Source organism: Peromyscus eremicus, chromosome 2 (genome assembly GCF_949786415.1).
Source record: "Peromyscus eremicus chromosome 2, PerEre_H2_v1, whole genome shotgun sequence".
Taxonomy (NCBI): domain Eukaryota; kingdom Metazoa; phylum Chordata; class Mammalia; order Rodentia; family Cricetidae; genus Peromyscus; species Peromyscus eremicus.
Genome location: NC_081417.1, coordinates 123861141 through 123875883, shown reverse-complemented (window position 1 = coordinate 123875883; position 14743 = coordinate 123861141). Strand labels below are relative to the sequence as shown.

General features: G+C 37.5%; 1 protein-coding gene across 4 annotated transcripts in view; it reads right to left on the bottom strand.

Moving 5' to 3' along the window:
* Positions 1-14743, bottom strand: part of Eps15 (epidermal growth factor receptor pathway substrate 15) — a 110659-nt gene that overhangs the window by 50573 nt on the left and 45343 nt on the right. For 2 of the 4 annotated variants that reach the window (XM_059254694.1, XM_059254696.1), the window contains exons 9-12: positions 12417-12506; positions 11341-11507; positions 8277-8433; positions 3115-3200 (exon numbers count right to left, since the gene is read on the bottom strand). In XM_059254694.1, coding sequence (XP_059110677.1) covers positions 3115-3200; positions 8277-8433; positions 11341-11507; positions 12417-12506 — 500 coding nt within the window. Of the gene's footprint in view, positions 1-3114; positions 3201-8276; positions 8434-11340; positions 11508-12308; positions 12507-14743 lie in introns of all 4 variants that reach the window. The other 2 variants (XM_059254693.1, XM_059254695.1) reach the window with 2 other exon arrangements.

The following is a 14743-nucleotide window of genomic DNA, read 5'->3' as shown; positions in this document are numbered from 1 at the left end:
ACAAATAGGCCTGACAGGATGTGGCTTTTGCTTCCTTATGTTTTTGCTAAAAGGACAGACAAAAAGGAAGTAGAAGCTAGCAGAAGTCAAAATATTAACTCCTGCCTCAGCATAAATTACCATGACCACATTATCCAAGTGACTAAAGTAGTCTCAGTTTCTTGCACCTTTCATCTGTCAAGAACTTCTCACAGGGGGCTAGAGAGATGGTTCAGTGGTGAAGAGTACAAGCTGCTCTTGCAGAGGATCTAAGTTCCATTCCCAGCACCCATAACTGCCTATAACTCCAGTCCCACTGGGACCCTACACCTTTGGCCACCACAAGCACCTGATTCACATGTGCATATCCCACACACACATAATTAAAAATAAAATAAATCTTAAAAAAAAAAAACCTGCCCCCCAAAAAACCCCAGAACTTTTCTGAGGCATTTTACTTTCAGAGTAAGGATTCTTACAGGATCCATGAACAGCTTTTAAGAACTGACTAAGCATGGGGGTGTACACCTATAGCCCTAGCACTCAGGAGGCAGAGGCAGGTGGAAAATCTGTGAGTTTGAGGCCAGGTTGGTCTACATAGCGAGTTCTAGGCCAATTAAGGCTACACAGAGAGACCATGTCTTGAAAAAATAAAAATAAGAAATAAATGGATCAAGTTTCTAGAAGTAGAAAGAGCAACTGGCAACCTAAAGATTTTAAGAACAGCTTAACAAGAGATATTTAACTTGGGTCATAAAGCACAAATAGATGCTTACAGTATTAAAGGTATATATATCTAGGCAAATGAGAACAGTAAAATCAGAGACAATGAATAATACAAGAGGTGGCAGACTGAGGTGAGAGGTAATATGCCCACCTGCATTATGTGGTTAGAGGAAAGGGATTAGCATAGTTTGAATGTGAATGTCCTTACAAGCTGTTATGTTTGATGTGTGGTCTTGGATGGTATTGCTATTTGGGAAGTTGTGGGAAGTCTGGTGTGGCTGGAAGAGTTGGGTCACTAGGAGTGGGCTTTTGAAAGTTATAGCCCAGCCGTACTGCCAATGTAGTCTGCTTTCTGGTCTGGTGGCTGTATGAGAAGCTCTACAACAGATTCTTGCTTCGGTGGACAGAGCCACTCCCACCATCCAACTTGCTTTGCTAGGATGGACTGAACCCTCTGAAACTGTGAGCCAATAAAAATCCTTCCTCCCTTTAGTTGCTTCTGTTATGGACTTCCTCAATGAGAGGAAAAGTGACTAATACAACAATGGAGCAGAAGTGAGAGGTTGATTACAGCACTCTGTTTAGTGCTGAAGGTAGAAAGTGCAAAAATACAGTATCTGTTCTTAGGAAGCTTTACATTGTCAGAGGAGATAAAATGCTGTGGAAAGTGTCTAAGAAGAACGGTCAGGATGATAGGGGAAACGCTATGGGTTCTTTGTTGTTGTTGCGTTTTTTCTTTTCTTTTTTTTCTTTTTTTTTTCTTCTTTTTTTTGAGACAAACTCGGTCTCTCTATGTAGCCCTGGCTGTCCTATACCAAGCAAACTTTGAACTCAGAGATCTGCTTGCCTCTGCCTCCTGAGTGCTCGAATTAAAAGTGTACACCTCTGTGCTCTGCAGGAGAACATCATGAAGGAAGAACCCTTCATACCTCGATCAAAAACAAAAATGGGATTCAACTAAGGACAGGGAGCTACTGAGGGGTCTGAGGGGTATATCCTATGTCAATCAGAAGTCTTTGGAATTAAACATCTTCATCTCTAAACCAATAAAAGGGCCAGTGAGATGGCACAATGGGTAAGGAACTTGGCACCAAGCCTGACATCCTAAGTTGGATCCTCAGGACCCACCTGGTTGGAGGAGAGAACTGACTCCAGAAAATTGTGCTCTGATCTTTCCATATGCACCACAGCACATTCACATACATGTGTGCACACATAAATACATAAATAAAATAAATAAATGGTAAAAAACAAAAAATAAAGGTGGAATCTTCTGTCAGAAAGCAATTTAGTAAACATCACATATACTGTTTGAATTCTTTCTTGTTTCATAGTTATACACATTCATTCTAATATATTATAAAGACTCAAAGACAAAATCTCAAGAGCGAAAATTTTTGTACAGAAAAATTTTCATTCATAATAATGAAAGGCTAGGTATATAATAAAATATTCTAAAGACTTGGTGATCTAACGCCAACTTAAAAAACTGAACTCTAACAAATATAGCTTTGTTATAGGTAGATGAGTCCTATTGTGACATGGTAAGGTGAAAATGAAAGAGAATGCAAGTTTGCCTATGTTACAGGTCTTATTTAAAACAAAATATTTGGACAAATGTCACTTCATATACAAATGTATCACACACTGATAAAATGTGACTACAACCTAAATGAAGGTTTTAGAACTCTTTAGCTTTTATAAGATAGTCAAAAAAATGTTAAACATGCTCCTCATATGTTATTAGTTATCATTCACTATATAGAACAGCCATAATATCATAATTACAAAAGCTTGGTAAAAGTTCAACTGTCCAAATGTAACAAATATTAGAAATGGCAACAAAAGTATTTTTATCTACGGTGCTCTAATTCCTATGCAAATAACTATAAAGGCATTTTATACATTAAACAACTGTGCAAGTCAAGAAAGCAAGTGTAGAACAATGAAGACTGTGTCTGTCCAACATCAGCTTGAGAGGCACAGAGACAACTATTTTCCTATATAGCCATTTAAATGTTAATACACACATAAACAAGCAAGAATGTTTAATGAAGCATTTACAGGCCCTGTGAAAATCAAATCTAAACATCATTATAGACACAGTAACCCAATGTTTACTTCCATTTTGAACCAAAGTAATAAAAAGGTATAGATATGTGTGTGAGCGTGCATAAAATCAAGAGGCCAACAGTGAGTATCCTCCTCAATCACTTGCCTTATATTTGATTTTTTAAAAAAGCATTGATTCCATTTAAGCAGAAATATGGTATTTAATTAAATAAAGTAGCATTTATCAAAATGTGCATTAGAAATGAGGATGTTATGTAATATTTTATATATTGTACATATAAAATATAAAATCTGTATGTGTACCTATAAAGTCAGCTATAATTTTACTTTACATACCTCTGCAGGTCAACTATTTCATTGTTAAGGGTATCTAGTTCCTTAATAGCAGAGAAATCTGCAACAGGACTTGATCCTACGATGGTCTAAAAACAAAATTCACAGTTATACATTGCTGCTATAAATGATAATCACTCAAAATGCTAAAGCTATACAGGGCAACAAGATATTCCACTTTACTACATTATTAGCACTTTCAATTCATTTAATAAAATACTTTGCAGAACTATATATACATATTGTAATTATTTGTATATTAAGACAATTCCCTTACATCCTCCAGAAAGCTATTATTCAATAATATGAACCCACACCTCAGATCCCACTGCCTTTGTCACATGATTCTAGTTTATCCAGAATTCTGCAGTAAATAAAACACATGCTAGATCAGAAATGAATTCATCTAACATCCACTAAGATGTGTTATTTATCAGCAAGAGGGATGATGATTTATTTCCATTTACATCATCCGGCACAGAATAAGTACACAAATTCTGTTGAATCTCAGAATTATAACGGTGGTTGATTTTATTCAATTCAACAAATACTAACTTTTGTTAAATGCTTTTATTATCTACAACCTAAAAGCAACTGATCAAGTGCTCAAACATGTTCTGTAATAACTACTATCACCACATATGTAATTCTGTATATATGAAATCTTTCTTTTGTTATTTTTTTGGTGTGTATTAATGTTGTTCCGGGTTTTTTTTTGAAAAGAAACCTTTAAGAGTGTGTGTGTGTGTGTGTGTGTGTGTGTGTGTGTGTGTGTGTGTGTGTGTGTTGCATGTGCATACTACAGAGAGGCCAGAAAAAGGCATCAGATCCCTTGTTCCGGGTGTTTGTAAGCAGTCTGACATGGATGCTGAGAGTTAAACTCCAGTCCTCCGCAAGAGCAGTACACTTAACTGTTAAGCCATCTCTCCAGGCCATTTTTATTTTTTTGAGGCAGTGTCTCATTTACCCAAGATGGCTCTTAAACTTGCTATGGAGACAATGTTGACCTTGACTTCCTGATCCTCCTGCCTCTACCCACAAGTACCGGGATTACATGGGGCACCAGTATATCCAACACAGTTTTCTTTTAATAAGGATGATATCAGAATTGGTTACCAAATGGTACTTATATAGATACAAATTCTAGGTTTAATCCAGATTCTGTTATTTTGTTAACTATATCCTCTTCACTGGAAAAGTGGAGAAATAAATCTCTGCCCTGCCTAATTAGGTCAAATGAAGCAACTTTCTTTTCTGAACTCCCCTTGATGTCCTGTTTAGCTTTCTAAAGTCAGAACAAGAGGATAACTGCTCCTTTAAAACCCTGATTTATACACACCATTACAATCAGATTAACAAATAACAGAATCATCAGCTTTTAGAAATGGTAAAACTAAAACTTGAATGTGTGAGACCTAAGATATATTAGTGGCCTTCTTAGTAGAACATCAAACTGAGTGCTAACACTAATGCTGTGAACTTCATGTGTCACCAACTCACACAGCAGAAGAGATCTAAAAGTTCCATAATACTTCACTTATACAATCATTAAAATTTACTACGCACTGGTAAGCTCATTAATCAGTTCTCAAAAGTAACCTGAAAGATGGATCATTGGGAGGTGAGTCATAACTAAATTTAGAGCTAAGGAAACAGACCAAGCGACTGCTCAAAAGTCTTCTGATTAAATACAACTGTCATTTCATAACATGACCTTTGGCATTTGTATGCCAAAATAACTTAGAAAACACCATGCTAAAAGTAAACTTGGTAAACAGGTTAATAAAATTTGACAAATAATTCATTCTACTTTTTTTTTAATGTCACGCTGCCTGCTAGTATTGAGCTGTTCTATCAGTGTTAAAACTCATCTATATAGATTCAATTAATTAAGCTTCAAATTTTATATTAATTACAACTTTACATTAAATATACTTCTTTTGGAGGGGCAGTTAAGATAGTGCTTTCCTAGGTAGCCCAGGCTACTCTTGAGCTCACTATGTAGCCTAGGCTAGCATTAAACTTCTGTAAACCCCTGTCTCAGCCTCTGGAGTGCTGAGGTTACTGGTGTACACTGCCATGATGATTCTCAAAAATACTTAACTGTCTTACTAAACCCCACTAATAAACAGACCTTTACTGATGCTATAGTAAATTAAGAATTTTAAAGCAGATTTCTGCATGAGACAGTTATTCACTAAGTTTTAGATGTATTTAAACTTGACCTATGGGTTAGGATGAGTCAGACAGTCAGGCAGGTGAAAAAAAAATGAAAAAATAGAACTTGATCTCATTTTTATCAACAAGATTAACTTCTATCACTTAAATGCCACTGAGAAATGTTCTATCAGAGGTGCAAGTATACCAGGAAACACATGGCTTCCACCTCTTCTGTCATTACAACTTTAAAAAGTGGATCACATTTGACAGTCTTTGCTATTAAAATACCAACAGGCAAGAAGATAAAGTTAAACAAATTAGTTTAACTGAAAACAAGTTAGGAGGTAATAGCTTTATATGACTAAAATGGCATGCAAGCAAATATGGAAAAGGTCAATTAAAGTTATGTATAGCATGTGCGGGTACATAAAGAAAAATGTAGTATGCCCTTCTTTAAAAATTATTTTATTCATTCACTTAATTTTGAATTATTTTTTATGTGTATGGGTGTTTGCCTGCTTACAAGTCTGTGTACCAAGTGTGTGCTTGGTGCCTGTGGGGACCAGAAGGCTTTGGATCCCAGGGAACTCGAGTTACAGACGGTTGTAAGCTGCCATGCTTGTGAGCTGGGAATCAAACCCAGGTCTTCCGGAAGAGCAGCTCGTGCTCTTAACTGCTAAGGCATCTGTCCACACACTTCCTTATTAATTTGTATGTGTATGAGTGTTTTGCCTAAATGCATGTAAGTGCACCATGCACATACAGTGCCGGTGGAGGCCAGAAGAGGGTGTCAGATCCAGCAGCTTTCCCTGGAACTAAAGTTGCAGACAGTTGTGAAGCCACCATGTGAGTGCTGGGAACCAAACCTGGATCTTTTCAAAGACCGTCAGTGCTCTTAACTGCTGAGCCATCTCTCTAGCCCCACATGCACCCTTACAAATATTTTCTCTCACATTGTTCTGTACATTTCATAAAAGCCTCACCTTAGTGATTTTAAGTATAGTAAGGAGTCCAGGGAAGGCAAGCCACTGTGCATGCAAGTATCAAGTGACACATGACAAAAGCATGCTGATCAACTGTTTTCACTGTTTATCAACTTTTCTGGATAAAAAACACTCTAATTTCAAAATAGATCATGTAAATAAACTGTAGTGCTAAAACACAACAAAGACAGCATAAAATAAAGCTCTGACCTTGAGAGAGAGGAGAGTTAAGAAACTGACAGCACAAGAAAGGCGAAAGCAGAGTGCTGCAGAATGGAAAACACAGTCCAAACTAGAAAGACACAGAAAGGAGGAGAGCAACATTCACAACAGAGTAGTTGAAGCTACCAAAAAAAAATTGCAGTACCTTTTTTTTTTTTAAAATAAACCAGATAATAAGGAAAAAAGAAATTTAAAAGTAAGCACAAATTTTAATATTTTTGGTTAATAGATAAGGCAATAGTTATAAAATACCAAGACCAACAGTTATAAAATATTTCAGTGAGTCTGGCACCACGAGATAAGCATACTTTAGCATGCTCTAGTGAATGCAAGTCTGAGAGGTCTACTAATTACAAACTATGTTAACAGATACAACCTCAAGGGTCTATTAGCATGCAGATTCTAAGAACAGACAAAACTGATTCAGTAATTTCTGTTCTTTTAGAAATTAGAGAGGGTGAGAGTTTCAGTCTACAATGCTATACAGCTGAGATACAGAACAGAGCAGAAAAGCATAACTATAAATCAGTACCCTTCATCTTTCTGTGCAGCCTCTCCACAACCTAGGGAACCCATGTCATACATCCAAAAGTCTAAAAAAACTCACAAAGTACAAAAATTGATTCACAGAACTAATTCTTGGGACCTGGCAGTGGTGAATTCCATTTAGTTTACTTGGGGAGGGAGGGGGTCCATTTCTTACTTTTGTTAAGTTAAAATGGTATTTTTAGCTATGTTACAAAATGAAGCAATCAAAACGTTCTACTGGTACTTGAAAGAAAATTCTTAATAACACACATCTGACAGCCCCTGTTATTTACCACCCTGAAAAATCACTACAGCACTGTTTATATTACAGGTGAAAAAGGGTTTGAAGATACAAAGTTTAGGTGGGATGTTTTATTTTGTTTGGGTTGCTGCACTGCCCAGGATAGCCTTGAACTTGTGCATTCAAAAATTCTTTAGCCCCGGCCTATCCAGAGCTGAGACTACAGTTTCAAATGACACCTGGTTATTTAGTTTGAAAAGGAACTAAATCCATCATATGAAAGTCTTTTGAAAGGTCTACTGCAGACCAAGATATTGTAAATGTGCTATATTAAAAAGGGTTTCTAGATAAGGAAGAAAAAAATTTCAAAGTACCACATGGTTAAAATGAAGATGTTTTGAAAATTTCCACTGCTGACCAGAAACCCAAATAACATGTAGACTTTTAGATATGAAATCCAGCTGTATACTTAAGAATGAAGGGTCATCCTATGGCAAAGAACACATACAGATATTCCTCAAAATACAGTTTTTCTTGAAGGCTATTTTGATGTAAAATCGATACTAAGCAATCACTATCTCCTAGATTTTGTTTCCAAATTTGTATTGTTTTCTGTAAGAGTGAAATGTAATAATTTACTATAGCTAACATTCCCCCCCCCCTTTTTTTTTTCCATAAAAATTAACAAGCCATGGTGCATTCTTATAATCCTAGCATTTGGGAAGTGAAAGAAGGAAGGATCAGAAGTTCAAAGTAATTCTCAGCTACATAAAGTGTTCAATGCCAGGCTGGGCTATATGAGACCCTGTTTCAAAAACCATCTCTTCAATTTAATATAGTAAAGTACAGCTGTCCTATGAGTAATGACTAATGGGGTGACAAGCTGCAGTTCAAGGATACTAGAGAAGGTATGCGAGCATGCTGACATATATACACTAAACCAACAGGGAGTGCTCTGCCCTCCACCTCTGTGACTACACACAGCACTTGTCTCTTGCTCCTAGGCATGCAGGTCTTTGAGATTATCTTACCTTTTGGAAACTAGACCGGTCTGATGGTGGAATCATCTCAGGAGTGAGGATATGAGGAGGATCGATGCCCTTTATTAACTTCTGATTGATTAAGTGAAAAGCCAAGGCAAACTGGTCTTTTGAAAGCTTCCCACAGTCCTTTGTGTCACACAGTGCCCTATACAAATACAAAATAAACAGTACACAAGTGCTACGATTATTACTCCCAAAGTCCAGGAGAAAAAAATATGATTTTAACGTTTTAAAAATTAAAGGCGTGATGCACACCTTTTAATCCCAGCACTCGGGAGGCAGAGCCAGGCGGATCTCTGAGTTCAAGGCCAGCCTGGGCTATAGAGCGAGATCCAGGACAGGCACCAAAACTACAAAGAGAAACCCTGTCTCGAAACAAATAAACAAACAAACAAACAAAATCAGCTCAATTGAAAAAGACAGATCACAGCCTGTTCAAAACTCACATAAATGTTAAAGAGGCAGAACACATTAAAATGCTAAAAAGAAGTCAGGAGGTGGTGATGCACACCTTTAGTCACAGCACTGGGGAAGCAAAGAAGAAAGAAAAAAAAAAAGGCCCCCCAAGGCTCAGGGAACATCCCAGAAGAGGGTAAAAAGAACGTATGAGCAGGAAGGTGGAGGGGGAGCTGTGGAGTGGTATCTTCTGGAGTTGACATGGCTGTCGCATTCACAAACACAGCAGCTGTGGCTGCCTGTCTGAGGCTGAGCCCATCAGCTCTGCAGTATGGCTAAGAGAGGAAGGTGCACAGGAGGCCCCACCCTTGCCTGAGGTAGCTAATGGCTGCAGGGGAAGGGAAGTCATTTTTCTTCAATGAAGTAGTCACTGGCAAGTTGCACATGATCCAGTAAATAATACTACATGCAACCCTAATTAAGCTCAGGAGGTCATTAGAAAACAAATAAAAACATAAAAGTAAGGAGATATATTGTAAAGAACAACTCCAGAAAGTGGAAAGTAATAAAAGAGGGAAATGGAGTATGTGAAAGACCAATATATATAAAACTGTCAAATAATAAATTAAAAAAAAAAAAAAACCTTAAGAGCACCAGAAAACAGAGTAAAACCTGTCAACTGAAAGGAGAGAACAAATGTTTCATTCTATTTGTCTTTTTTCTTCTTTTTAAAGCTCAGCTTTCTAAATGCTTAATTCTTTGAAAGTCAGTGTAGCCTGACAAAAAGACAGGGTATCAAGCTGGGTATCAAGCCAAATGTGGAGTCCAGCTTTTCTCTTAACCTGGAACAAAAATTTTTGAGGTCTCAATCTTAGTTTCTTCATCTATAAGTAAAGATACCCTTTTTGTGAGGTACCGCAAGAAAGGTAATGTATGACTAAAGCCTGAGCATAGCACTAAACCCATTTGTGACAGTTACCTTTGTTATGTGTGTTTAACCTAGGCACTCAAAGGTTGCAGATTGAGTGATGCAAGTTTAATCTTTTCCAGTCTGAATACTCATCTCTCTCTCTCTCTTTTTTCATTTTTCTTTATTAAGAAATTTTCTACTCACTTCACATACCACCCACAGATCCCCCCCCTCCTCCCGATACTCATCTCTCTTAAGACAGATCTAGTATGTTCTGCGCTCTTCTAAGGTTCTCTTTGCAACTTTTTGTGTTTGTTGCTTCTTAAAAACCTCAAGATAACATCAGTACAGTTAGCCAAGGTGGTGGCAGGCACAGGACAAAGCAATTTCATATGCATTATTATCTGTAATATGAAATGCATTGCCAACAAACAAGTGTCATACAAATGTATAATGTGCATACATCTTACAGGATTAGAGACATACACTACTATTTCTTTCTTTTTGTATAAAACCACTATCTTGTACAAACTTTACAAACAAAACCCCACCTAGTTAGACTAGCATAGCCTTTCAAATAAGCAAGTGCCTAGACCAAAAGTCTACACACCTCAATGAACATATTCAATTCAATGAACACATATAGCCATTCTGAAGCTATAGAATTTTGCTTATATGTTTATGCACAAAAAATTAAAAATCCATGACAGAGTTAAATCTGGAAACACAAGTTTTATACCTTCTTTTATAATTCATGTATTTCTCATCCTTCCTCACCACCATCTTTCCTGTTCATCTACTTCATTCAATATTTACTATTCCTGCATGTACATTTGTTTGCAGATGTACATGTATAAAGTACAGGCAAGGGGCTGGAGAGATTGCTCAGTGGTTAAAAGCACTAGCTGCTCTTCCAGAGGACCAGGGTTCAATTCCCAGTACCCACATGGCAGCTCACAACTGTCTGTAACTCCAGTTCCTGGGGATCTGGCACCCTCACACAGACACACATGCAGGCAAAATACCAACGCACATAAAATAAAAATAAATAAAATAAGGGACAGGCAAGGACCCACAAGAAGAACACGCAGGATTTTTCTTTCTGACATCAAGTAACCTCAATATTATACATCTATTTTCCTACAAAGATAAATGGCTAACAAAAATTTGTATATATAAAAAATGAAATACTATTCAGCTCTAAAGAAAAATAAAAAAAACCTGTTTTTGAGACATGGTCTCATTTATTCCAGACTGGCCTTGAAGTCATACTATAGCTGGGTAGGACCACACTGATCTTGCATTTCCGTAAGTACTGGGATTGCAGCTGCATGCCACCACATCAATCTATGTAACACAAGGGATCAAACCCAGGTCCTCCAGCATGCTAGATAGGGACTCAACCAACTGAGCTCTATCTCTAGGCCCTAAAGGTACTACTTCTTAAACTGTTTAAATGTCAGATACCTGGATTCTCTTAAGAACATCCTAAGAGTTTTTAATTGGTATAAACAAATGAAATGTTACAGTTCTTTTTAAATCTTACTCTTGAATTTCCATTCTTGAATTTTTGTTCATCATACACAATAATTCTTCAGATTTGAATTTTCTCTGTAAAAAATGAAACAAATACTAACCCATTCACAAAAACTAGTTAAAAAAATAAGAATGTATTAAAACTAGAGCTGATACAAAACCATATACATACACATTAAAAAAAAAAAAACTATTAAAATAAAGTCTTACCAGATGTGGGCTAGTAAGGCAGAAGGTAAACCTGTTTTCAGGAAGGTTTCACGCACCTCCAGTCCAGATACATATCCATCCATATCCTTATCAGTTTTCAGGAAGATTTCATCATATTTAGCCTTTTCTGCAGGGGATACAACCCACTGGAGAGGGGAGAGAAGTTTCTGTCAAAATGAAACCAACTTTGAAATATTCTTTCAAACCCTAAGAGTATCTGTCACCAATCTGAACAAATCCACAAATCTTGATGTCAGTGCACTGATTCCCACACAAGTCATTAGAACTATATTTACAGGTGCCAATTTCACATTTTCTTTTAAGAAACCAGTAAATTCAAGCACAATTAAGCCCTGATCTATGAATTCCCATACTAACACCAGTATCTGGAAAAACCCGTATAAACAAATGATCTAGATAATCCCCAAGCTTCATTTTCTATAGTTTCATGCAGCATTCTTGAGCTAGAGCTGAGCTTGCACAGGCTGTCATTATAGTTGCCATTATACAACCTGACAAGAGACAGGTCAGAGGAAGTAAGAACTGATCAGAATTAGTAATGTGATCTGAAGAATCAAGAGTTAACTACAGATTAAAAACAAGTTATTGGGGTTGGGGATTTAGCTCAGTGGTAGAGCGCTTGCCTAGCAAGCGCAAGGCTCTGGATTGGGTCCTCAGCTCCAGAAAAAAAAAAAAAAAAGAAAGAAAAAGAAAAACAAGTATTATGACAGGAAAACATGCATGTTAGCACACAGTATGTTCTATCTCCATCTTTAAACTCTGACAAATCAAGGCAAAGCCAGTTAAACATCCACAAGACCTAAGGAACATCTGCCTCCTCTGGGCCATCACGTCATGCAGGTTCAACTAAAGGGAGAGATGCATCTTTGACTGCTCCTTCTATCTTTATCAATCACATTCATGCACTTTGTTAAAAGCAAAATCCTTTAACACTGATAAATTTCTACCTGTCTTAACGATGCTTTGGTAGGTAAAATGCCTACAGGTGGTAAGGAGTGGTAAGATTTCTTGGCTGCTGAAGAGGGGATCAACCACATGGAGGCTGATATACTGACCGTTTTTCTCTTTGAAGGTGGCACCAAGGCTGGAGGCAAGGACATTGGCACAGGTTCTTTCTCCAGTGCACAGTATACCAAAAACATGGCCTTGGAGAGAAATAAAACAAAGTCAGATACAATTTTAAATTACTATAAAATTCACTCACTAAATTGATCACTGTTCAAGGACAAATCATTTCAAGCGGTCTCAAATCTTTTTTGGCAGGGTGTTGGGGACAGTGTCCAAGAAAGGGTTTCTCTGTGTAGCCCTGGCTGTCCTGGAACTCGCTCTGTAAACCAAGCTGGTCTCAAACTCAGAGATTGGCCTGCCTCTGTTTCCCAAGTGCTGGGATTAAAGGCATGAGCCACTATGGCCTTGCTTCTCAAATCTTTAAGAGTAAAGTTAAGAGAGAAAACAGGAGAAAAAGAGGAAGAAACAAAAGGAAAGAGGAAGAAAAATAAGAACTCAAGGCTACATCATTCTTAGGAAGAAATACTCAGTCACAAAAGCTTAGAGGCACACCCTTCAACTGAAGTTCTTGTAATAGCAAAGAACATGAGAATTTGAGTAGAAAATGCTATCTATAAAGAAATAATCTCCTAATATACAAAATGCTCCTAGAAATTAATAATTTAAGTCCAATAAAAGACAGAAAAAAACTGCCAGGTGGTGGTGATGCATACCTTTAATCCCAGCACTCAGGAGGCAGAGACAGGCAGATCTGTGGGTTCAAAGGCCAGTCTGGTCTACAGAGCTAGTTCCAGGACAGGCTCCAAAGCTACACAGAGAAACCCTGTCTCGGGCTGGGGGGAATGGACAAAAACTATGAACAGATAATTTATAAAAAAACAAAAAAACAAAAAACAAAAGATACCACAAATGGCCCGTCCTTTAATATATAAAAACCATGGTCAATTTCACTCTTTTTTTTTTTTTTTTTTTTTTTTTCGAGACAGGGTTTCTCTGTGTAGCTTTGTGCCTTTCCTGGAACTCACTTGGTAGCCCAGGCTGGTCTCGAACTCACAGAGATCCGCCTGGCTCTGCCTCCCGAGTGCTGGGATTAAAGGCGTGCGCCACCACCGCCCGGCCAATTTCACTCTTAAACTAGAACTACAAGTTAAAGTTATAATGGGTTGACATTTTGCCTAAGTGGCAAGAATCCCAAGTTCCATAATGTACTTGGCAGCTAAACTGTGGGGAAAGAGGCGCTGTCAGACATTGCTAGTGGGCACTCAAGGGTAACAGATGCCACTTTTGCAGGATTATTGGGGGCAGAGGGCTGCTGACAACAGACATGAGATAACTTTGCCTTACACCACCCTCTGGCCTCAATTCTCAAGTACTGGGGTTACAGGTATGAGCCACAGGCTCACCTAACTTACACATCCTGGCGATAGCACATCAGAGACACTTACAGAAGAGGCATTATTGCTAGCCATTATTTACTGTTAGTATTCATCTATCTGCTTTCCCACAATCTGTGGCCTCTAGTGACTGAAGGTCCTTTTCCTTTGTCTTGTCACTTTACCTAAAACTTTATGTATGTTGAAGACACTGTAATAGCCTGAGCTCTAAGCCACTTCTTGGAGAGTTTTTCTTTCCCTAAATTGTCTCCCAGGTATACATGAATTATACATATTAACAAACTTATTTTTCTTTTGGGAACATGTCTGTTGTTACATGAATCCCAGTCAAGAACTTAAAAAGGCTAGAGGGAAAACTAGTTTTCTCCTCTACAGAACACAAATCAGTACTATCCTTATGAAGGGCAAATTGGTCACCAAACTGCAAATGTACTCTTCCCTTTGGCTCAGCCATCTCACATCTGAGAACCTACCCTTACATTTATTTGCCCACATATGAAATGCTACATGAAAAAGATTATTAACCACAGCAACTATCTGCATCAGCACTCAACTATTCATCAGTAAGAGACTAATTTAAAAATTATGGTATACCTATATCATGAAAAACTATGAAGCCATAAAAAAATCATGGGAAAGCACTGTGGTACTGCCTTCACAAATACGTAATTTCCAAAACTGACCAAATTATATACTTAAAATTAGAAGCAATCCATTGTATGCAGCCTCCAAAAAACAGGGGGAAAAAAATAATCACAAAGTATTCTGTGAGAAAAAAAGCCCCAGGATCTTATGTACACTGATGAATATGAAAAAGTACAGTGTTGAACACAGACCTCCATTGTATGTGTATACAGTGTGTTATCTTCTATACTAAAGAGGAAATAATTCGAACTTCATCAGTGGAGGGCAGGGATGGATCTTTCTCACTATCTTCTTGTATTAATTTCGAACCATTACAATATATTACCTATTTTAAA